Here is a 25,669-nt window from a genome sequence, read left to right as displayed (position 1 = left end):
CAAGCCTGGAAGGAGAATAACGAAAAAGTAACAGATGGACAGACCAGAATAGATGGAACAAAAACTTTGAAAATGAACAGAAACACACGTTGGACACGGAGCAGCCAAAAACAATCAGCACTCTGGAAAAATGAGAAAAAAACAAAATTTACAGCAAGGACTCAGAAAGCAAGGGACCCAAAGGGAAGGACAAGGACTTGCCCTTCAGAGACAGATTAAGAATGAAAGAGAAAAATGGAGAGAGTAAGACGGAGGTATAAAAAAGAAGGCATACGGTTAAAGAAATGAAGACAGATTGAAAAGAAAAAGAGAAAAAATAATCTGATCAATACAGGTGGACAGGGAGAGGCCGAAAGAGAGAGAGAGAGAGACGGATAGAAAGAGTACTACCAGATTAGATCTCGCGGTATAGTAGAGCTCCTCAACACAGTCCAGATAGGGCTCAGATTCACACTGGTCAGCAAGACAGAGCGAGAGAGACCTCAGTTAATACATTAACCTGGACTGATGGAGGGAACGGGTGGGGGAGGGGGGGGGGGGGGGGTGGAGGGGACTTATGCAAGAAGGAGGGTGATGGATGAAAAATGGATTAAGGCCAAAATGGGCTCTGAAGTCTGTAGGTGAGCGAGACAGAGAAGAGGGGAGATACAAGAATATTAATCTGAGGAGAAGAGGGGATGAATCGGGGCATGGGTTAAGGGAAGGATGGAGCACACTGGTGTAGATGGGGGTTCAAAATCGGCAGAACTGAGGAGAGAGACATTAATATAGTACATTTATATATCATCGGGGCTATGTGAAGCTAAAACAAACAATGAGTATATATAGCTTTGTGTTGCCTTCTTCAGTGAACAATGAGAGTTAATAGCCTCTGTCTCATTCCAGTGGTATTACTATTAGTATTTATTTGAATTTAGACCACATGTTACCTTAATCCTGTGTTGCTATGGGTTTGTTTGTTTTTTTGTGTCGTATTACACAAGAGAGTTAAACATGCTGAAAGTTTACAATGACTCTTTGCACCATCTGCTTTTGCAGAGTCTCTTTTGAGCAATGAAATTCTTCTACTAATCAGAAATTATGTGATCAATATTACAATAGTAATGTGGTCATGATTTATTGATTTTAAAATGCTACACAGATCGTTAAGGGCTAAAACCCACAATGACTGAAGACAGAGAGAGACCCCGTGTTGTTATGTTACTTTAAAAGGACAGGGTATAAAACTGAAGGACAATTGATGAATGTAGATGAATGTTGCCAAGACCTACACCGGTGACTAAGTTTCATAACATGAATTCACAGTAATTGATAATAGAATAGATGGAGGGAGGGAGGGAGGGAGGGAGGAAAGACAGGGCATTTTAGGATGAAGTTTCAACTTTTTCGAAGCAAGGGACGAATATAAAACGGAGTTTGTGGGAAAAAGTGCAAAGGAAGGACAGAACAAGTGTGAGGGAGTGAGGGAGCAGAGGACTTGACAAGACGCCGTGACTGTGCATGAACCCTGCACCACCCCATTGATCCACAAGCAAACTCTCCTTTCAGCAAGTGTCTACAAGTGATGGGCAATAGCAGAACCCTCTTTAGTTTCTAAAAAAACATCTTAAAAAGCAGCTACATCTCCAAAAATACACATTTTTACAAGCCCAGTCCTGATCTTTGCATGAAAACATAGCATTTTTATGCCAAAATCAAGCATAAACAAATTAGTAGGTCTAACAAAACAGTAAGGGTACAACCTCTGCCCTGATATTTCAATCTTATCTGGTATATATGTATCCATGTCTCCATGTAAATGAGGAGACAATATAGCAAGAAAGCTAATATTAGCAGCACTTCACAGTTCACCATTTTTCACCACTAGACGGTTACTGCTTCATGCAAATCCATCCATACTTCCGCTTTCTGCTGCTTATCCAGGTCTGAGTCTTGGTGGCAACAGATGTTGCTCTCCCCTGCAACATCGTCCAGCGTATAAAGGGGGATGCTGAGGCTTCCCAAGCTAGGTGGGACAAATGAGCCCTACAGCACTTCAGGTTCTATGCAAGGGTCTCCACAGATTTAAACCTCAACAGGAAGGCAACCAGGAGGCATCCTGTATCCCCTCAACTGGAGCCTTCAAAGCTACTCTAAGCTCCTTCTGGGCATTTACAGGTAAACCACTCACCCTGACTCTAACAACAAGCCCAGACACTCTGATCTCTGGCAATCTGCTTTCGTCTCTACTCGCTAAAAGATCCTTGAATCATAGCTGGCATAGAACGGGACATCCCTAATTAAATATTATCCTGTGTGGATGGGCTTCATGTTTGGTTCAACACAGACCGGCAACATCATGGATTGGTCGGGATGCTTCCTGTGAGTAGGTGAGGATCAGCCATGCTGGTACTGGTGAAGTCACAACCACACAGACGTACGCTCACATTCACACACAACACGTACACATATATATGCCACATCTATTAACTCACCGGTTCATGATGAGGTTCTGTCTCCTTTCTCAATGGAGGGTCAAACTTCACCTGACCAACTGAGAAAGATTAAGGGGTGAAATACAGACAGTTAGAACGTTCTGGAGGTCACTCCTGTTTTCTGCCTGGAAATGTATTCTTTCACACTGAACTTGTGCGTGGACTCACAGTTAATCTCTGACAGCGTCTTTCCCTCCCTGGTGCTCCTGCTTGTGGAACGAATACGATGAGGAACAGAGACCGGAGACTATCGGGAAAGAGAAAGACACACACACACACACACACACACAGTCAAATAGCTGTTCAAAGAATATACCCAATGTATTAGTTAACACGGCACTGAGAAGATTACAATAGGCTTTTAAAAAAAACACACAATCCCTTTGCTATTTCCTGTGGGTGGGATTTGATGACACAGCAAAAAAAACAGCCAGCCACACTCTGCAACCAGACAACCAAGACATAGCAACACAGAACACGGGCAACACAAACTGTCCCTGGCAACAACATGAACATTTTCCGTTAGTGTTTAAACTGTCCTCATGGGTCTCTGTGAGGTGAAATACCCCCTAAACATATACGCTAGAGGATATTCTTTGTCTTAGACGGCCATACAGTACCTTGAGCACGTATGTTTTAATATAAGTGACCCATGTGGCAAACAGCTGAACGGTCTTGGCATCACACACTATCCACTGACCTGCACATTAACCCAGGCGGTTTCATTTCCTTTAAACATAACAGAGGTAAAAGATCCCATATCATGCTCATTTTCATATACTTGTATTTGGGGCTTCTACTTGAACAATTACATGCTTTAATGCTCAAAAAACACTTCATTTTTCTCATACGGTCTGTCTGAATATACCTGTATTCACACTGTCTAAAATACCCCATTTTAGCGCCTGTCTCTTTAAGGGCGCAATCACACTGTTCATCCGTACCGTGCCCAAACGCGCTTCACGGCTAAAGTCTAGTTCGTTTGACCAGTGGGAGTATAACCGCGGCCCGGGTTGAGAGAGGCAGGCTTTTGCAAAGCATGGATGCACATGTACGAGCAATGTGCAAGCACTGACGGCAGTCTTGATTTCTGTTTATATGCAGCTTTCACTCGCGGCAGACATTTAAAAAGATGCTGCTGAACGGTTTGCGGTGGTTTGATGCGGAGGAGGAGTGTTCACTGCAGATTTGGTCCGAGGAAATGTTCAAAAACAGTAGGACGAAGCTAAATCTCAGAGGGGTGATGAAGTATAAGCAAGACACATTCGCGCCCAGGCCCGCATCAATTCAAGTAATGCGTGATCACACTGTCCTTTTGACCGCGGGCAAAACCGTTTTTTCAGCTAAAGTCTAGTACCTTTAAGCCATGTGAGTGGACCCGCTCCGCGCTCAACTGCGGCCAGCGGGCCGTCCACGGCCCGCTTGAAAGAGGTGGGCTTTAGCGGAGCCGTTTGCACATGTACGAGCACGAGCGTGCGCACGTGTACGAGCACGAGCACGAGCCCTACGGCAGTGGCGTTATGCCCGCATGTTCGGACATGTAAATAGAAGGACGGACCATGCGCGGACATTTAACAACAACAACAATGGCGGTGAAAGGTTCACGTTGGTGTGATGCGGAGGTGGAGTGTTTACTGCAGATTTGGTCGGATGAAAATATTCAAAAACAGTCGACAAGACGCACAAAAACTCTGAGGTCTGTGGAAAGATTTGTAAATAAAGCCACACACACGCGATCAATGCGTGTGACGTGTTACGGCGTGATGGCGTATGGACAGCAAGAAGCATTGGCCGAGGCCAAGGCAGTGTGAGTACAAACGGGGCTGGGGCGCGGGGGGGAGAGGGAGGGGGGACAAGTACCCTAAAGTCCGGGTCATGGTCCGGGAGGACAGTGTGAGCAGACCCTAAGCACGGGGCACAGTACGAATGGACAGTGTGAGTCCGCCCTAAGCCCCCATCCTGAAAAAGCCCAGCCCGCTCTACTGTTGTGGCATCACAACTTTACAGAAGCCCTGACGGCTCGTTTCAAGTCACAGTTTCTGAATACAGGCATTTTCACAGTATCACACCTCAACCTGGTTTATATAAATATATATTTTAAAAGACATGGGAATCCAACTCTTAATCTTTAATCTTTTTTAAATGCTTCCTTGTAGAAATGCTAAAAACACAGCAACCTCAAACCGTGCTTGCAAAAGAGAAACAAAGACCATGTGAAGTACAGATCCACTAACAGATTTGTCAATTCAAAAACCCAATCTTATATATGCAAAGTTCATTATCATAACACACAACTCATGGTTAGTAACGGTACTGGCAAAGGTAGATGAAGATGGCTTCCATAACTGACATTTAAATACTACCAACCCTTTTTTAAATGCAGCCCGTATCCTGCGTTTCCAAACCCCCAAATGGAGAGAGAAGATTTTGATCTTTTAATCAGAGCTGGGTGAAACCATCCTTACGCTCTATTTTTAAGCTGCTTGCAGTAACAGATGGGCAGCCTTTACTGTACCGCTGATGTTTAAACATTTCCCCTCACCTAAAACCATCCTAAAACAGAAGAGTAAGAAGAGAAACACTACCTCTCTGGTAGTTTGCAATTACAATTAGACCTGGACATTGGTTTGGATGCCCTATTCTGCATTATAATGTGATGATGTCACACTTTGGAAGCCATCTTCATGACTTGAACCATTTCTTTATCGACCAGTCGCAGCCACAGAACGGAAAAGAAAGGAGCTGCCATTTAGTGATCTGCTGTGCTTTAGCCAAGATGGCAATAATGCTGTCATGGAAGTGAGCTTAGTATTTCTGTGAGAGTGGTCAGTGTGTGTCATTAGAAAGTTGGAATATTTGTTACAGCTACATAGAAATGAAAGGAATATTTGGACATATTGGGAAAGTTAGTTTTTTTCTTTTGTGAGTTAGAAGAGAAGCTTGAGCCCACTCTCATGTGTACAGTAAATATGAATGCTATGCTACAGCCAGCAGGCAGTTGGCTTAGCATAGGATAAAGACTGGGAAGGGCTGGCCTGGCTCTGTCCAAAGAGAACAAAATATGCACATAACCTCCCCAAGAATCACAGTTTGTTTGACTTTTATATTGATTAAAAAACATAGATATCATGTGTTAATTAGTGGGCTTTAGAGGTGCCTGAGGCCAGATTTAGTTACCTTTGGACAGAGCCAGGCTGGCTGTTTTCCCAAAGACATGAGTGTGGTATCAATCTTCTGATCAACCTCTAACAAAGTAAATGAGCCCATTTCCCAAAGTAAATACTAGCAACAACAAAAAAACAGTGACAGGCATCTACATGTAGGTCTATGAAATGTATTTAAATGGAATATATTCCATTCTTTTAAAATAAAGGTCACTAAAACTGTGATTATATAATCCTATAATTGTAATCCTATGATTATATGAAAATAACCACACCAGCTGATGAAGCAGTAAATCACGTTAAATACAAATGCTTACTGGTATGTTGAACTAATTACTGCCAACGTACTCCATCAGCTGTCTGATAAATTACATACCAATGCCAGTTTCCATGACAGCAACAGCAGACACAGAATTGAATGGAAATCTACTTTCTATTCATTCAGTTCTGTGGTCCTCCTCGAAGTGTAAAACAGTATCGTTTGTGTTAGAATGACATCACTGCAGACACCGCAGCCCAAACTGGTACCTTCCTACGGGCCGCAAAACGAGGTGCACGTCGAGCACCGGGGCTTATGGGTAGGAAATGACCCCTGTACTTAAACTGAGGATGTGGGACAGAGACAAGAAGACAGGAGAAAAAAAGGAGGGAAGGAAGAAGGAGAAGAGAAAGGTAAAGAGAAAGGAGAAGTGCTACAAGGAGGAAGATGAGAGGAAAGAGGAAGAAGAGGAGCAGAAGAAAAGAGATGATAAAAGCCAAGAAAAGTGAGATGAGGAAGTGGAGAAAAGAGCACCGAGAAGGCAAGGAGGGGGAAGAGGGAGAAGGACAAGAGAGCAGAAAGATGAGTCACATGTGCCAGGGAAAAGAGAGAGAGACTGCGGAGAGAGAGAAGGGTACGATTTGAAGGGAAGCAAGATCCAGCAAAAGCATTATCACGACTCTGCTGGCCTCTGCAAGCTTGATGACACTTTTGTAATGAAAGCAAAACTTGAGAAGGTCAAAGTTACCTCTGGTTCGGGGTCATCGTCATCAAAGTCATTAAAGGTGCTGTGGTCGGGGTTGTTGGCTTTGTCCAGCAGCTCTATTGCCAGCGTCCTGCTGAGAGGCTGGGACACAAAAGGGTGCTGGAGGACAAGAGAGGGAGGTGTGTTAAAGATCACTTGTGTCGTATTTATTTAAGTATCGGTCTGCCTGACCAATACTTAGGGCGCACTCACACTGTCCATCTGTACCGTGCCCAAACAGGCTTTACGGGTAAAGCCTAGCTCGTTTGACCAGTGTGAGTGCAACCGCACCGCGCCTAGCTGCAGCCCGCTTGCCGGCCACGGACTGTTTGGGAGAGGTGGGCTTTTGTAAGAGCATTTACACATGTACGAGTGTGCGCACGTGTCCGAGCAGGAGCATGAGGCCTACGGCGGCTCTGACGTCATTTTATGGGCGCCTGTTTGGACATAGAAAAAAAAAAAAGACAGACCATGCACGGACATTTAACAACAACAACGGTTGTGAAAGGTTCACGTTGGTGTGATGCGGAGGTGGAGTGTTTACTGCAGATTTGGTCGATGAAATTATTCAAAAACAGTCGACAAGACGCACAAAAACTCTGAGGTCTATGGAAAGATTTGTAAACAAAGCAAGGCATCGAGATGACGTCAGTCAATGCGTGTGACGTGTTAAGCCGTGATGACGTATGGACAGGCAAGAAGCATTCGCCGAGGCCCAGGTAGTGTGAGTACAAACGGGCCTGGGCTGCGGGGGGGACAAGTACCCTAAAGCCTGGGGCACGGTACGGACGGACAGTGTGAGTGCGCCGTTAAATAACACAAATTCAAGTATACTAGTTTGAGGCACTGTGACAGACGTTTGGCGTTTTGCTTGACAAACTTAAATAACTGCTTATTAGAGCTGTCATACAGTAGATTAACATTTGAATTAATCATGGAGTAATCACTATGGCATTAGTGAGAATGAACAGACAACAAAACCTCCTTGTGACTAAATATTATCACATGTGGACTTTGTGTCTGGCTTCTGTTGTTTACATTTTGCAGTGGTGCTGGTCCAGTTTATCTAATATAAAATAATGTTTTACCACGTAATATGAGTGTCATCTGGGCTTTTGGTTTGGTCTATATCATGTATTACATACTACATAAAACACAAACAACAGCATAGTCCGCTTTATTGTGGAAATGGTCTAATCTGCAGAGTGTATCCATAAGTAATATTATAGCTGGAGTGGGTAACGCTACTGAAAATCCTGTTTTATTGCTCACCTGCAGCAGTTTCTCAGCTGTGGGCCTCTTCTTTGGGTTCTTGGTGAGGGCTAGTTTGACAAAATGGTGGAAGTTATTTGTCCTGTAGAGAGAGCGAAAAAAAGAGAAAGGGTTTGTCTTTCCTTGCAACTAGAAAGGCACAGATTTGATAAAATGGGTCATCTCAACAGGAAATGTATCTCAGTGGCTGAAAATAGTAAAAGGACAGTGTTGTGTTGTCTTGTCTTACCACTTGACTTTATCTTTCAACTTAGGAGGCTGGAAATTACTCTTGGTCATTAAGAAGAGAGCCCTGCGGAAAAAGAGAGAGATGACAATTAAACGTTGAGTATTTACAGCAGAGTGTTGATACATAATAGTTAGAGAGCCTCACACCATTCAGATATAATGATGAGATTAAAACAGAGGAGTAACCGCTGGAGCATTTAGGCGTTTCTGTTCTATGGTACTTCATACAACATATGTTGAAATACACAAAGCACACACACACACACCTCATTGGGTGCAGGTCAAACATTGGTGGCTGCAGCTCTGCCAGCTCTATTGCCGTAATGCCCACAGCCCAGATATCACACAGCTGGTTGTAACCTCCTTTCCTCTCGACTGCTGCTACCTCTGGAGCCATCCTATGGAGGGACAGAGGGAAAGAGTGAAGACAGAAGGAGGGCATGAAAAAAACAGGAAAAGAGGAAGAGAATAGGAGTAAAAGTGTGTCCTAGTTTTTTCACCAAGTACTAAATCAGGTTAATTAAACAGCTACACACAGATCTACTACTACTCTCTTGCTGCACGAGCTGCACAACAGCAGCAGCAGCAGCAGCAGCAGCACTGAGGGGCCCCACCATGATCCTGATATTAACCTCTATGACTTTATCGTGACTCTGCTTCTGTAGTAGCACCTCATGGACCCTGGTGCTTTTCAGTCCTGGTTTGTGAAGCCCAGTTCAGATCGAATATTTGCATCAAGACGAGATGCCGAATACTTGTGGTGCACAGGTCTGCAACGTTCTGAAACTACTGACAGTTTACACCAATGCAATGGGACGGGATGGTGTGTATCGTCTCCATAGCAACGACTCTGTACTTCCGTTCTAACTTTTCAGGCTTTTTTGTAACTGGATAGAATTTGATGCATCTTAAAATATGATCGGGGATAGTGAGATACTTGCTACAGCTGCATTTCTAGTAGTGATGAAAAAGAAAAAAATAGGTTTTATTTCTCTTATTCTCTGCTTTGTTCTCAATAACGGCGCTCCCTCTCCTAATTTACTCCCTAACCGCTGCTCTGTCTCTCTTACCCACTAACGCATGCTCATTCAGCCTCCGCCCAAAACTATGCCATTTCGACCAGCTGGCAGTTTCTAAATGACTTGACCAGCGGACTTTGCGTGGAGCTGATTAGCTGGTGCAACAGGTGACGTGCCTTATGTTCCAAAACCAGCTGCTGGTGACGTATCAAGCCGTGTCACAAGCGACACCATCAGCTGGCTTGTCACAAATCTTTGGTCTGAACTGGGCTTTGAGGTTTTACAAAAGGAGTGAATAGTCTGATTCTACTACAGCTGCATAAAACCCATCCGCTAAATGTATGAAACATATAGAAAATCCCCTTCTGCTATATTTCTGCTAGAAAAAATCCCTTCATACTGCCTGACGTACAAGAATGCATTGATTTCCCACATTTTCCCCAACGGATCGATGCTTTTGGATGCAGTAGGAGGTTGTATTTTTATACCTGCATACATATCCATAGGCAGTATCAAGGGAGCTGATGGAGAAAAAACAAGCACAACTAACCAGTATGGAGTTCCAATGAACGACTTCCTCTTGGCTAGAGTTGCTGTGATCTGGGCCGATACACCAAAGTCAGCTACGGAGAGAAAAAAGGGGGGAGGGTAATAGGAAAGAAAATGAGAGTGGCAGAAATGAAAAGGGATAAAGAGAAGGAATGTGATGAGGGAGAAGTAAAGAATATTATACGAAAGGGGGACAAGAGAGAGACGGAGGTGAGTAAAAAAAACAAGTCAGTAAATGAGGCCGTTCAGATTCAGTCTTTTGGAGCAGAAGGTAATTGAAGAAGCTTTGCCGGTTCCTCTCACCTAGTTTAACATAGCCGTTGTCTGTCAGTAGGATGTTGGCTCCCTGTCAGAGACAAACATGCCACGTATCAGGATCCAAACACAAAATTTCACACTCCACGTCAATTTAAATTAACTTCAGATGTGCATTCAGCAGCGCACGTTTGCTGCAAATTGGTTTGTCATTGATCAACGCCCCCCTGCAGTCATGGATCAATAATCATTTTCCCAGAAACAAACACCATCAGCTTGGTCTCAACAATAATTTGGGGATCAATTTTTATTTTAAACATCACTAAATGTATGTTCTTTCTTTGCATTCTTTTCCTAAGGCCTCATGAATTTAAAGATTTGTTGACGTGCATATTCCACACAGTTTTTCGACACACTCACCTTGATGTCTCTGTGCATTTTGCCTTTATTGTGTAGGTAGTATAAACCCTGTGAACAGAATCGCACAGCGGCTGGTGTTATTGGCAGTTGCGGAAAAAGCGAAGCAGTCATGTGATCAAAATGACAACAGGGCAGTGAAAAACAGAACAGACTCAACTTTAAAATAGTTATAAAATGAGATATTTAGAGAGTTTTCACCAGAAACAAATGTTGGTTAAATGAAAATCAGACGTTTGGGAGATTGACTCAATTTACAGTTGGCAGCACCGACATCATCTGTGCCTCTGTTAGATGACAGTGTATAACGCCAACACTTTGCAGTGTTTGCTCTGTAATGTTTTGCAGCTGTGGTGCTTTGGGGTAAGTCCTGCTTGGTCTCAATATTTGTTTACTTTTGATGTATGTTTAAATTTCAATTGATACTATTTCAATTCTAAAATGTAGAGCACATTTCGATCTTGGGCCCATAAAACATTTTTTTGACTTTGTAAATGTACGACAAGTAGCCAACTGAGTCAATGCTAAAGTGCTAGCATGAAGCACTAGAGCTGATAAACAGATCATTAATGATTTTGGTGTCGATGCTCCAATCTTCCAAAACATGCATCTTTGTTTATCCCCCCTCTACTAGAAAAATGACCCCAATGACAATAAGTATACTGTATACGCTACCTGCATGGTCTCCCGTGACATGTAGGCGATCTGTGACTCTGACAAAGGCCCGGTTACTGGAGGAGTGAAACAAGGGAGAGGCCGACAGAGTGAGAAAGGGTAAAACAGCATGGTTCCCATCAAAAGGTGTGTCTGTGTGCATGTTGTTCTTACCATGATAGATATCCTGCAGAGACCCTCCTCCGCAGTACTCCATACTGATCCATAACTTATCCCTCCTGCACGCACACACAGAACACGGTGTCAGTAAGTCCTCACACATACACAAAAGTATTTTACCTTCACACATCCGTCTTTTAGACTCTCTGACAAACAAACATACATGCTGTAAACTAAACAGACCATAATATCTTGCACACAGTACATCTGACACACACACATACAGACACACACACACTTACCGAAGATAACTTCCAAAATAGGCTACGATGTTGGAGTGTTTACAGTCCTTCATCATTATAATCTCCTGCTGGACGACAGCAAAGTCCTCACCTGTGTACACACACACACACACACACACTTGTAATCTGGGACTTTAATGCTTGGCGTGGTTATATTAGTGACAAAAGGAGTGAAAGAGTCTGATGGGGGGGGGGGGCAAAGGAAAAGGATGGAGAGAGGACTGCAGAGAGAAAACGAGAAAGGCAGAGAGGAAGATACAGATTAGCAGCAAAAAGGGAGATAAAGAAATATCAAGATGGAGGAGATAACTCACCTGGTTCCAGTTTGATGACTTTGATAGCAGCCAGCTCTCCTGTGTTTACGTTACGCGCCTAACAGAGGGAAAGAGAGAAAGTGAGGTAATTTAATCAGATACGTGCGAGCATATATTCCTACTTTGTAGCGTGTATTTTGGTTCACAGCAGTCACGGAGGAAAAGACGATTGCCAAAAGTGAGAACTTTCCAGAGTTGGAAAATCCGGTCCACCCACTAGTCGTCAGTACAAACCAGCACTTTGTCTTCTGATAAGCCTTTAACCTCATACATCTGCACTCAAACTAGCCACCCTGGATTACATTTTATCCTCTCACCAACATCTCTCACCAACACAGTTGCAGTAAAGTTCTTACAGCTAGGATGGAGACATACCTGTATGTGCATGGGAGAAACAGCAAACAATGATTGGAGAGTGTAACTCATGCTAGAACAGATGAATCCTCTTTGGAACTGTCGTACAATTACATTTAATCCATTTGTCGGACACACAAACCCTCATCCTTTATCGTATCAGCTAGGCTTAATGCATTTCTTTTACTGTTAAATGCAGAATTTCTGTGTCAAAAAAGCCATCTACAAAAGGCTTAATTCATTTCACCATGAGAGCTCAGTGCACTTATCACCCAATATGTTGTTTGAAGCCAGTTTAGCACATCCACAACTCGTTGAAAACACACACTCACAGGCGGAGCAACACAGGAATGTTGTATGGACTTCAACAGGAAATCAAGACCGTTTTCCCGTATTTCTGAAAAGCTGGCATTTGTCGAAAAGCAGGGCTTTGCAGGATACTGAGGCTGATTTCTATAAATAGTGAGCTGTGTTTACATTTAGCAGCAGAGCTGGTGAGGCCGGAGAGGAGCCCTATATGAAATATGCATGAATAAAAGATGGTCTTTCAGAGGAAACATGAATTGCTTCTCTCAGGCCGAGAATATGCAAGTTTGACTGTGTGTGACATTGCAGAAGTAGCCTGTGTGTGTGTGTGTGTGTGTGTGTGTGTGTGTGTGTGTGTGTGTGTGTGTGTGTGTGTGTGTGTGTGATATGTACTGCTAAGAATTATCAGCCTATTAATCAAGTTGCCCCTCTGAATTACTGCTAAACTATATAAAATGTAGATAATATTACATTTTTTATGAAGTTTTTCAAATAGGCCAAGAATATGCAAGTTTGACTGTGTATGACATTGCAGAAGTAGCCTGTGTGTGTGTATGTGTGTGTGTGTGTGTGTGTGTGTGTATGTGTGTGAAAAATAAGTTTTAGGATAACCGATAAAACAAAGTCTTTCGACGTGAGAGACCAAACAGCAGCTCTAATATCCTAAACATATTGTGTCATGCCTCTAACATTTCTGGTCTCAGAGCAGAGATGGACAGAAACAGAAACACCCCCATCTACCCTGATCCTGGCTGCAGCCTCACCTGCATATGCAACATTAGAGAGAAATAACATCTGACATTCTGGACGGTTCACTTTATCTGGACACTTGTCACATATTGCATGGTAAGCGTTCTGTTCTATAAGAACATCCATCAAGCCTCCATCCATTTTGATAATAACACATCACTAGGGAAGATTGTATTGATACCAATGCCAACAGTCTGATTCTTAATCGATTCTCTAACTGATGTGTGGAGAAAAGTAGGCCTACGCAGGTTTTCAGCATCAACGCATGTTTTTATTATCCCTGAACACAGTGAACAAATGAGAGCATATTTGCAGGGCTTCATTTTGAGTTTAGATTTTTCACTAAGCCTGCCTGGATGGCACTAATGTTATTTTAACGCCATGATTTTGGCTCCGTTTCCAATTTGTGACTCGTTCTCAATGGAACCGGTTCTCGAGTCCCAACCCTAGCGACCACAGACCTTTGTTACAGGTCTTCCCCATCTCTCTCTCTCTTTTCCTGTAAGCTCTCTACCGTCTTCGATGGGAATTAAGAGCCGGTAACAACTCGGAGTCAGAACCGGAATCGTATGCCTCCGAGCTCACACATTCCTTTTATTAATGTCAACATGTTTTTCTGACAATTGTTCAACAATGTGCAACAATGAAACTCAACTATGCTGCTGGAAACTTGCAACAAGAAGGAGTGATGGCAGAGAGGACGAAACGGCAAAAGCCATGAGAAAAGGGCTTCTAATAATGTCTGTAACATGCTAATTTCAAGTAAGAACTGAATTGTGGAAACACCAGCAATAGATTGACTTTTATTTACACAGAAAATTGATCAGGAATTGATAAAGAATCGGACCAGTAAGCAGAATCTATACTGTCAATTCTCATCCCTATTTTAAAGTATGAAATACAAAACAAGTGCCAGAAAATACTTAAACATTAAAAGTGCAGGGAAAGACATGTTAGCCATTATTGAAGGAAGACCTGCGGCACTGGCTTAATCAATGTCCCAAACCTATTACAGTATCAACAAGAGATGTTTTGAAAATCTACGTTAAATTGCATTTAAGTTTTCTGTGATACTGTGACGTCTAATGTGCAAACTGGATGAGCAGGGATATCCACCATGGCTTAAGAGAAAAAAAGAAGTAGCAACTACAGAAACTCAAATTTCACCAACAAGACACTGAAGTACTGCCCACACAAGGGGGCTGTCAGAAGACAAAATAAAACACAGAACTCAAGGATAACCGCAGGAAAAACAGCTGCAATATCAAAATGAATCAGTGAAACTTGAGATTAAAACTGATTTTTTATTAGTTTTGTCTAACAGGAAGGCAAGAGATTGTTTCCTCAATTCAAGAACGAGGGAGATCGAGTGAAGAAGAAGAAGAAAAGAGGCGAGTGAGGAAAGACTAGAAGCCAACCCACACCAAAACAAAGCTGCGGCGGGAGGGAGGACACACAAAGAGACGCAAAGAGAAAAGAAGCCGAGTGGAGAGCAGAGACAGTATGTCTTCAGTCAGCAGATGGATCAGAGATGACTCATAGCGCTCCCGTGTCACTGCTGGTGGCAACAACAAGCGGTCTGACTGGACTCTGAAGCATGCGGTCTGGTGTAACGCTGGGGTTGTAGGTTTGATCACCAACTAACAGCGAAAGAAACAACCATGCTGTGCTCATGAGCGTTAGGCCAATCAGAAATAACTGTGAAACACTTTCACAAACTTTTGCACCAATCAGTGTGATTCCTAAAATGTCCCAGTGCGTCAAATCCAATTAGGTTTCTTGTGGAAATAAATAAACGACGACCTCTGTAGGCTTCTCGGTGTAATGTTGAAAATGCCACAACACAGCAGAACAATCCATCATTCCCCAACGTTTCAGAAAAACCCATTAGTGATGGAGCGGTGACTGAAAAAACGAATGACTGAACAAATTATTAAACGAGGAAACCACTAAATACAACGTTTGTTACTAGTTACATTTAATGGCTCCAAACCTACAATGTTATGAAAATGTATGACTCATTATGTCACCTGACAGTAACACGTTGGGGCAAAGCAGACAGGGCGTGATGGTGACACAGGGCAAAGGGAGAAGTGATTGAGCAGACGCTCGTGTGTACACGGGGAAAAGGCTTGTTAACTTTAAATAAGTATTTTTGTTGTTGATTAATCTGTCAATTTTCTTGATTAATCGTTCGGTCATAAGTCATAAAATGGTGAAAAACTCAGAGATATTTCATTTACTGTCATACTGGACTGAAACAACAGAAAATATTCATATTTGAGGAGCTGAAATCAGAGAACTGACATTTTTTTCTTTAAAAAAATGATTTAAATGTGATGTTCGATTCTCAAAAGTGTTGCCAGTTAACGACTAATTGATTAATCAGCTAATTCGTTGCAGCTCAGGTATTTATACCAAATCAAATCAATGTGTTTCTCTTTACTACACTTTGAGTAAAATAACTTTTTTATTTAACAAAATAGGCCAAAGTTCTTAAAAACACAACACAAACAGTTGTACATGAAGTACATTAAATAGTCAAAAAGCAAGATTTAAAATAAGATTTAAAATAAGAAACTGTCACATCTTAGAAAAAATAAAGAAGAGTGTCAATGGGAGAAAACATTCAATGACAGCTTCTTGGAATTAACTGCGTTATGGACAACTTTGTTCAGTACTGATAACCATTTGGGTTTGATGCCCAGGCTACAGGACATTTTACCAAATGACAATGAACTAAAAAAGGGATCAAAAAATTAAGAAGCCAAGGCCATGTATTTTAATACCAGATTAGCAGTTGGCTTGATGTGGGCTTTTACTACACAGTTATGGAGAAACTGAGCTTATATCCACCATTAACACCTCCATTAGGCCGTGTGTGTGTGTGTGTGTGTGTGTGTGTGTGTGTGTGTGTGTGTGTGTGTGTGTGTGTGTGTGTGTGTGTGTGTGTGTGTGTGTGTGTGTGTGTGTGTGTGCGCCACACACTCAGCATATGGCCAGCTCAGTGGAGGATCAGTGTGGCATTTCACTCTCTCCTCTCTGACCATGAAAAACAAACACGCAGCACCACTCACTGTGCTGATCATCCCGCTCAGCTTGAGCTGTGACCCTGCAGCTACTGTAGGAACAAACAAAGGTTGTTTGCTTATACTACTTTTGTCTAAACTGAACTAATGTCCATTCACTACATCTCTGGCAGACGTGCTTGTAGTATTTACGGTTAATCCTGTGTGACAGTCGTCTTGAGAGTGTCTGATAGGGTCAGGGGTCACCTCAGGTTAGTGTTCCTCGTGGTAGAGACGAGTCGTCTCAGGTCACAGGATCATGTCTGAGGATTCGCTCCCTTACTCTCTGGTTATCTGGTGATGGGGCAGGGACTCCCAGATTGAATAATAAATCAGCTCTTCATGTAATAATTTTAAATGTGGTGCTTTGTTTTTTAGAGTTTTTTTTTCTATTGGATTGTCCAGAATAAATTGATATTGGGGATAAAAATTCACTATACAGATCAAGTGCATTGTTAAACTCTGTATGTAAGCTATGAAGTGTATTTTTGGGTGAAAAGTGGATGCTTCACACCACATCTTCAAGCCTGGAAGCACAGAAAATCTCAACAATCAGCAGTTTCAACATCCGCGTCAACAATTCGGTATCTGACCAAATGTCTCCTCTTCTGTTGCTGAGTTATGGCGTTAAATACATTATGATGTCACAGTGAAGTTGACCTTTTGAATAATATACATTTGTGCTAAATGCCGTCATAATTGGTGCAGGAGTTCTTGAGTTATGTACAAAACAAAGTTTGGTGAGGTCACAGTGACCTTAGACCTCCAAAGTCCAATCACTTCATGCTCGAGTGGATGTCTGTGCCAAATTTGATGAAAATCCTCAAGGTGTTCCTGAGACGTGGGCAGACAGACAACCCGAAGACATAACGCCTCCGGCCGTGGCGTCTTTATTTAAAAGAGAGAGCTCATTAGTGTCTCTCTCATCCTAGTCACCCCCTCGCCTGTCACCGTGTCATACGTTATGTAGGGCAACTCGGAAAACTTCTGCGCTGCACTTTCCGCTGCGAATTCAATCTCACACTCACTTACGATCTCATCACCAATCTGTCTCTTGACTCTTTCAAACCCTTATTTTGAAGAGAGAGCAACAAGCTGCTCGGTGGCTTTCTACTGTGAGTCAGGGTGTTAAGGCCTGGGGCAAAAGCTACTGCACTAGTTGTTTATTCACTTCTTCTGACTAGATTTTTCCGAGAGATTTGAGGTTTCAAACAGGTGACCTCCCAATCCCAACCTAGATTACCAATGTATTAGGCCATGTAGTAATGGCTTCTGCTTGTTTTCTGCCCCCTTATCGGCATTACATGACAGTGTTCATATAGTATATTACTGTCAAACATTTACTCCTACCTCTTCTTCCTCTGCTGGTTAACAAACTTCAGGTACCTCTTTTACCTTAATCTTCAACACCTACTTGAAAAAAGCACCCTTTAATGAGTATAAATTGAGTTTAAAGTGTGATTCATTAGTAGGTGAAGGCACAACTGTGCAGCTTGTGTTCCCGGAGTCTTAAGAGCTCAACCGTTACCAACACATGGCCCCCGAGGAGGGGAACAGGTGAGGTGAAAATGTGCAGTGGTTTTAATTAGCACACCTGTCTCTCAACAAAACAACCACCCACTCAAGCAAAACGGCCATAAATGCGCATGCACGCTCACACACTTCAATTTAGAAAAGTAACTGTTTTTAAGCACTCAAAGCGTTCGTCCATGCACTGTCAGTTCATCCACCCAGAGGAGTCACTGAATCCAGCATTTAGTATTGAGAGCCTTCTTTCTTAAAGCAAGTGATGGGCTCTGCCAGTAGTCATATAATGACATTTGTCTCCAATACATCTCAGTTGGGCTGAGAGGAAATCACTGAAGCTCCAGAGCAAACTAGCAAAATCAATGCCAGAGGCACAAACCCACTGCACTACTCCCCAATGCAGTATATAAATGCATTCATTTTGTTATTGAAAAAAAACTTGAACATCACTTTACTTCTAAATTACGTCATTACATGACTGATCAAGGCGGAAGTCGGTGTTTCAAAACTAAAACCTCTATGCACTACCAAAGTAAAAAGTGCGGTTGAAGATGAATGTGACCGATTCTCCCTCCACAATGGCATTCACATTTGGTGTCAGTCTGAGAAGTCCCATTACATACCACACACTTCACACACTCCTACCACACTGACCCACCCAAACAGAGTGTGTATGAGTGCATACAGTGCGTGCATACAGCGTGTATGTTGTTGCTGTTGCAGAGTCAGAGAAAAACTCCAGCAATTACAGTCAAACATTCCTTCCACTCTTATTTGTTCGTGCATTCATCTGGTATTAAACAATAATTTAGCCAAAGCCATGTTTGAGCACTCCCACCTACATCACATGAGCACACAATCTTAGAATAGGATTTGATACTTATGCTAAAACAGGGTTCACATTTTCTGAACCAGCTCAGAAGTAGAGTTGTAGCCTGGCAGAGGTATGAACACCAAGGTGCACAAAACACGCCTCACAGATGTAATCCCACTGGCAGCTTTGGGTTTATGTGACATATTCAGCGCACAGGGGGGAGAATGCCCATAATTGCTTGGTAAAGTACAGCTCAAAAAGCTACCACCACAACACAGTTCACTATACCCTTTCAGCCTAAACTTGTTTCCTGAAGTACAAATCTAAACTCCTTATCAAGCTATGAGAAACACACCCTACATGCAAAAAATGCTTTAAAGCAATACAGTTGAAGTGTGCTGCTTTATGTTAACTCCTGTGTTTCATGGTAATGCACAATAAATTCATAATGAATCAATTTCCAGGCCTTTAATACAAGCTTAAAATGTGGGGCGGTGAAAAGAGGAAACCATTTGCTTGATTTAATGAATCAGATCAATGCTCATTCAGCAGAGTCAAAACCCGCTGAGTGAAAGTTTTCCACTTCAAACGCAGCAACACAGAGCTGTAAATATGGGCGTTCGCCGGGGGAGGTCCGACAGACTTCTTCACCTGTCGCACCATTAGTTCTTTTGTGTCGACCCACACTGCAGAGAAGTGTCATACCATTCACTGGCTGCACTGCAGACGTTCTGCAAAACCAACATCTTATCCTCGCAGACATGTTGTTCATCGTTTAGTATTTGATAAAAAGTGGTAAACAATGGCCACGCGATCTTGATTTAAACTTTATAAAGATGATTTAACTGTACTTTTACTACTCGAGATAATGTGACAACGTCAGCTTGGCCATTTGTTGACATAGTTAGAATACATGAAGTGCTCTGAGCAGGTGATAGACATGTCAGTTCTCACAGCCTGTAAAGGAGAGACTGTGAGATATTTCACTTCGGGCTGTGAATGCATCTGAAAGACACATTAGACTGCACTTACTAAACGAAAGGTGTCATGACTTGAATTTTTTACCACCGAACAACACTGAACATCGCTACTTGATTGAGGGCAATGTGATTTCCTTGTTTATGAACTTCTTTTGTAACGTTATGAGAGCAAAAATGACTTCAGAGGGCTGATTTTACTGGTATATCCAGTTTTGTCCCTTGCCACTACACCGTGTTATTAACTACTGTGTAACTATGCAAGTTATCAATGTCACTGCACCACAGAGACAAATTCCTGCACCGTACATTAATTGTACTTGGGGAACAGAACCCAGACTGCCGGCATGGAGACTCCATTTCCTATCTAAGGTAGAAGTGGATCTCAGGAACCTTGCCTTGCTTCAGAGCTATTGTGAATGCAGCCTGTGGTGTGTATATCCACCACAGTGCGCAAACAACTGGAGGAAAAGTGACAAAAACAGGATGGTTCTGGGCCAGCAGCTTTTAACTGGGACTCTACAGCCATATGTGCATGTGTGTGTGTGTGTATATGACAATGCAATCATCTAGTTTTGTGCTGCAGGCTGCTGGACTAGTGTGAAACAATAGGACATGAACGGACGAACACGCACGCGTGCGCGCGCGCGCGCACACACACACACACACACACACACACACACACACACACACACACACACACACACACACACACACACACACACACACACACACACACACACACACACACACACACACACACACACACACACACACACACACACACACACACACACACACACACACACACACACACACACACACACACACACACACACACACACACACACACACACACACACACACACACACACAGAGAGGAAGTGAAGATTCCTGCATTCCTGGACCACGGCTACCCAGCTGTGCCACACACACACATACACACACACCCGCCAAGGTCTGGTCACAGGAAATGGTTACAGTCGCCACATTTATTAAGTAAATGACGTATTGTATTAAATAGACTACATTACAAGTGTGCATGCGTACACAAAAAGCCACTTGAGTCATGGTCTAGAGATGAAGGCCTTCTTGTCTTGCAATGCATTTCAAGGGGACACATTTCCCCTAATTTGGCCAAATGTACTATTGTATCATGTTATTTTATATTTCTAATGATTATATTACTGCAACTTCCCAGCTTGGGATCAATAAAGTATTTCTATTCTGTTCTATATGCCCAAAACAAACCTTGACAGCTTTGGGATATTTTGCCTTTCTGTGCTGGTAAACTCTCAAAAACAGAAGAAAAAAAAACGTGTCCAGGCATAAACAAACACTGGCAGCATTGCTTGCCCCTTACGTGTGAGTCCAAAAATACCCAGATGGCTGGCATGTTTCGAGAGCACATACTGCCACTGAAATTGATTTGTCATTAACTGATCCCTACCCCCGCTGAAGGCTGTCGTCTGCCTCTACTTCCTCAATCCGAAACCACCGTCACCTTGAGAAAACACGTTACATCAGATCCTGTGTATTGGTAAATACTTGGCCTGTGCCATATGTGAAGAAGAGCATGAAGGCAGCTATTAGAGCAGCACCCGCGGAGCAGGTTTGTATGGCTGTAGAGAAATATATGAAGATGAGTTGGCATTAAATGAAGCTCTCGAGACTGCAGAAGAAGAGCGTCGTCTCGTCTCCACTTCGCCCACACAAAGCGACAAATCAAAACAAACAGTATCTTGAACATCAGTGAGCGAGCAGGCCTTTTATAAAAAGCATGGCTGGTCAACATCAGATATTTCTCCTCGTCAGTTTGTTTGGTTTTCTTCAATTTCAAGCATCACACACACACACACACACACCAGTCAGACCTTGTAAACATACGTGTGCCGTGTGCAGTTTACTGGCATCGTGTCACAGGAATTCTCAGTGCTTAAATGACTCAAACTGTTTTGCCTTGGACTGGTATTTCAAGACACCGATATGAGAAACATCTTAATGCAGGTTTAAAAAGCGTAAATCACTCAGTGCTGTCCCCTTAGTACAAGGGAAGAAAGGTGGCTTACTTCCAATATCAACACGTAGCTAATGATTTGTGTTCAGGAATGGTAAATAACGTGTTAACATGCCTGGCTGGTGTCATCTACGCTTGACTGTTCGATGAGAAGTCAAAGTGTGAGAGCAATGACAATCAATACAGTGTGACACATTGATCATTGCACAACCCTAAATTCTGTATTTTCCTCTTCTTTTTTTTTTACTAGACAGCCTCAGGGTTGTCTGTAGAAGTCAGAACTGCCTCACCCTGCCTTAAGGGGCAACTCAAGAATTGCATAAGCCCGAGTACGAATGGAGAGTTTTGGTGCGACTGAATTACCTAGATGCTGTTGGGCACGCTAAAGATACGATCCACAGGGAAATAACGGAATCTTCTTTGGGGGAGTCAGGAGGCCAGTCTCACTATCAGACGATCCACCTCCTTCACTTTCTGACTAATACAAACTGGGTACAAACAGAGGGGAGAACAAGCTAGCTATGTTCACACTTTGTTTCCTGTTCAAACATTCCTATGCAAGCCACAGATTTGTCACACAGCAGGAGAACCAAATATAGTCATCGATGAGGTTTATCAAGTGCCCCGGTGCTTGAATGGACATCCTTTAACCCAGAGGTGTCAGGTTTGAACCCCCAAAGTGTCCTTCAACTACTATGAACTCAAGCTACAGAATAAGTCCATTCTCTATAGTATCGTCAGCTTTATGAATGGATTCATCAACTGTCTGTAAAAATGGAGATTTGTAACTAATGATTTCATCATAATTATGTGAAATAGATGCAAGTGTTTTAGTGCACAATGCACTGATAGATCTAGCAGGCAAGTTGGCTCTGAGGTGCTGGCCTGGTCCTGTCAGACTGATGTGTCTGCAACAGGGCAAGATATCAAACCTAAATTAGAAACAAACTAGATTAGCTGCAGCAGGGAGGGAGGGCTGCAACACGGACAACACAAACAAGGGGATAAATAATGACAGGTAGCAGAGTTTTGGATGTTCTTTTGGAATAAGCGGCAGCTATACCTTTGAAACAAATTATAATCATTCATGTATTTAGTCTGTGAAATACATTGATACTTCTGTAATTACCACAAAGAGCTTAAAGGTTAACCAAACACCCAGTCCTATTACTTTGTTTAATGAATCTCCAGACTGCCGAAGGCCTCTCCCTCACACAGCAGTGAAATTAAATACCTCAACAGAGCAACTGCAAAACAAACAACTCCATAGCTAAAATAGTTTGGATGTGTAATCCTGCATAACCTGATTGGTCTACTAACTAACTAACTAACTAACTATAGAAAGCTGATGTGCAAATCAAGCCCAGCAAGAATGAGACATCAATACGATCCCATTACTTGTTTGTCCTACTCAGTACTGTGCTTCTCTTGAAGGTATCATACTTTACTGTATATTTTAAAATAATCTGATATGGTGTGCATAGTACAGTATCATACAAGGACTTTACATATGCCTACGGTGCTCAGCTGTGTGCATTTAAAGCAACCCTATCCTGCATGGTTGAATTTGTTTTGATCTCCTGCAGCATTACTTCACTGTTTTCTGCAACATTATAAATGTTGCATGGCCTGCTTGATGGCCTCGCTGTGTCTCCACGTTGTTTTCCGCTAAATCATCTTGTGATTATGACTGTAATTATTCAAAGTGGCATTATAAGCAAACATGGTGGTTGTACTCCAGGAACTGGCTCCTCTGTAGGATGCGGGCTGTCTGCTGCTAACAGCACAGGGCCTCACTAAAGTGTAGGACCTCCAGATAACAGCTGTAGCGCGACATAAATAAAACATGTGCATAAATTAACCCCCCGCTTCCTTATTTAAGGCGACTACTTGTGTCGAAACGATGAATAATGCAAATAACGGTGTCGCAATGACAGTTGTTGTGTTGTTGTTGTAGCTTTTGCTTTAGCCAAACTGGATTTTCAGGCAGGCAACTGTCAGGCTCTACCGGGGGCAAAACGGTGATTATTACTTATAATACTATTATGATTAATGGTGACGCTGTTACGTTGCGTTTGCTTCTGTTTACTAACACATGTAACATATCATAGGTTGTTGTTGTTTTCTCACAAATGTTCCCACGAAACGAGCGAGAGAAGAGCCTGGTTAGCTTCTGGATGCTATCGGGTAGCTAAGCTGCATCCGTTCTCGGACAGCTAACGTTTAGCTGGAGCGGCTAACGTCTATTAACTGACACGTCTTAATGAATTGTTTCGCTTAATATTGACCGTAATTGTTCACAGCCATATTTTTGACTGCGTTTAAAATCACATTACCATATTTAGTCATCGTAGCGTGTTTGAATTGTTTTTGTGATAACTGAAACGTATTAAAGTGAGTATGAAATCAGATTTCACGTTAACGAATGCGCTCGAGCTCCAACAGTTAACTAACAGTAGCCATTGTGATTTATGAGTCCTCTGTAGTTTATAATTTTGACTACTAATTGCCCGGATGTCCACAATATCTGCAAGTAGTCCGGTGGAAAGGCCAAAACAACAACAGCCATAAACATCATATGTGTCCGATAATGGAAAGAGGTACATGAGTAGCAATTAAATGCTGCATCCGTAAATATCGTCACAACAATAAGACATGTATGAGCTAATTCTGGCTAAATTATGTGTTTCTATGACAACACTGAAGAGCTACATGGGGAACGCATTGGTGAGATGTTTATCCGCTGAGTGTCCGATAATGGATCTCCGTGGCTGCTTCCCTCACTGCAGTTTTACCTTGTACACATCTCCGTATGTGCCGCTTCCTATCCGCTGGATCAGCTCGAAATCCTCCTGCGGATTCCGCCGGGACAGGTCGACACTGGAGTTCATCATTTCCACTTACTGCCGCTTACGGCGCCGATCGCGCACAGCTTTGACGAAACCCTCTCTAACAATGTATGAAACGGATATTTTAAAAGAAAAACATACGGCGTCAGAAAATCCCAGCCCGAATCCACTGTAGCTCCAACATGGCTGCCACTGCGCATTGAGCATGCGCAATGGACATCATGGCGCATACACATACATACACACACACACACACTCTCTCTCTCTCTTTCTTCTTCTCTCTGGAGATGGAGCTGTTAGATCAAAATATTGCAAATATCTTCAACATAAGTGTGTGGTGATAAAACTATACTAAACTGATACAATAAGATACAAATCAGACATTTGTTAATTTATTTGTTCAGGCTCAGTTTAAAAAGGATCAGAGAAAAACACCATAACAAACATATACCCTATCGATTTTCATCATTAAATCATTCATTCAAAGGGGGGAGAGAATGGAAACACTAAGCCCTGCGTGGCCTCGTCTGGCCCCCCTGGCATAAAAGTGGGCTAAGCAGGGCTAAACAGCGGCAGATGGCAACATTGCGATTCAGCTGCAGTGTCTACGTTGCGGGCAGAACAAAAGTCCCATTACAGAAAACTTCACAGTTGTCATGTCAGTGCCACTTACAGGATAATGATTGTGATAGTCCATATTTTTGGTCAACAAAAGAACAAAACCGACAGTGAATTGATCATACTTAAAGGTGTTGTCTGTGCAACAAAAGCCTGGTAGAGCTTTTTCTAGTGCGCACACACACCGCTGCAGATGATTTGATACATTGTAAGCCATACAGTTGCACTGAGTGAACATGAATTTAGGCATAAACCATCGGGGTGTCATTAATCCTATTAAACGAACCAAACCCGTGTTACTCAGAAGATACACTGCTGTTTGACTGACATTTACTAAAGACTGCAGTGCCAATTGGTTTCAGGAAATGACAGATCCGTCTTTTAAAAGTGAAACTACAAAATATATATACTTTGCATCTTCAGTAGGAACCAATGGTCTTGGGGCTGTGTACCACAGACAGGGTGGTACACAGGGGCATTGTTGGTTTTGATCTTCTAATGGAATTTTAAGAATAATCCTTTAAAAGCACAAATAAATACCCACACCACAAGTCTTCTTTCAAACGCAGTTAAGATGATTTGAATGCAAGTTAAATGTAGATGAGACGGATTGAGTG

At 42.5% G+C, this 25,669-nt stretch overlaps 1 protein-coding gene across 13 annotated transcripts in view; it reads right to left on the bottom strand.

The window, feature by feature from the left end:
* Window positions 1-24,610, bottom strand: part of LOC310953766 (mitogen-activated protein kinase kinase kinase kinase 3-like) — a gene marked incomplete at its 3' end in the record, with an annotated part of 47,150 nt that extends 22,540 nt beyond the window's left edge. For 9 of the 13 annotated variants that reach the window (XM_083922945.1, XM_083922952.1, XM_083922951.1 and 6 more), the window contains exons 1-15: window positions 24,381-24,610; window positions 11,773-11,830; window positions 11,459-11,549; window positions 11,211-11,275; window positions 11,058-11,113; window positions 10,386-10,433; window positions 10,014-10,056; window positions 9,712-9,784; window positions 8,409-8,540; window positions 8,144-8,206; window positions 7,915-7,996; window positions 6,646-6,762; window positions 2,643-2,721; window positions 2,475-2,533; window positions 391-453 (exon numbers count right to left, since the gene is read on the bottom strand). In XM_083922945.1, coding sequence (XP_083779071.1) covers window positions 391-453; window positions 2,475-2,533; window positions 2,643-2,721; window positions 6,646-6,762; window positions 7,915-7,996; window positions 8,144-8,206; window positions 8,409-8,540; window positions 9,712-9,784; window positions 10,014-10,056; window positions 10,386-10,433; window positions 11,058-11,113; window positions 11,211-11,275; window positions 11,459-11,549; window positions 11,773-11,830; window positions 24,381-24,479 — 1,128 coding nt within the window. In that variant the 5' untranslated portion in view covers window positions 24,480-24,610. Of the gene's footprint in view, window positions 1-390; window positions 454-2,474; window positions 2,534-2,642; window positions 2,722-6,166; window positions 6,242-6,645; window positions 6,763-7,914; window positions 7,997-8,143; window positions 8,207-8,408; window positions 8,541-9,711; window positions 9,785-10,013; window positions 10,057-10,385; window positions 10,434-11,057; window positions 11,114-11,210; window positions 11,276-11,458; window positions 11,550-11,772; window positions 11,831-24,380 lie in introns of all 13 variants that reach the window. The other 4 variants (XM_083922954.1, XM_083922948.1, XM_083922956.1 and 1 more) reach the window with 2 other exon arrangements.
* Between the last annotated feature and the right edge of the window lie 1,059 nt (window positions 24,611-25,669).

The sequence above is a fragment of the Echiichthys vipera genome, assembly GCF_963691815.1.
Source record: "Echiichthys vipera genome assembly, chromosome: 11".
NCBI lineage: Eukaryota > Metazoa > Chordata > Actinopteri > Perciformes > Trachinidae > Echiichthys > Echiichthys vipera.
Note: the sequence above shows the minus strand (reverse complement) of the source record. Positions and strands in the feature narration are given on the sequence as shown.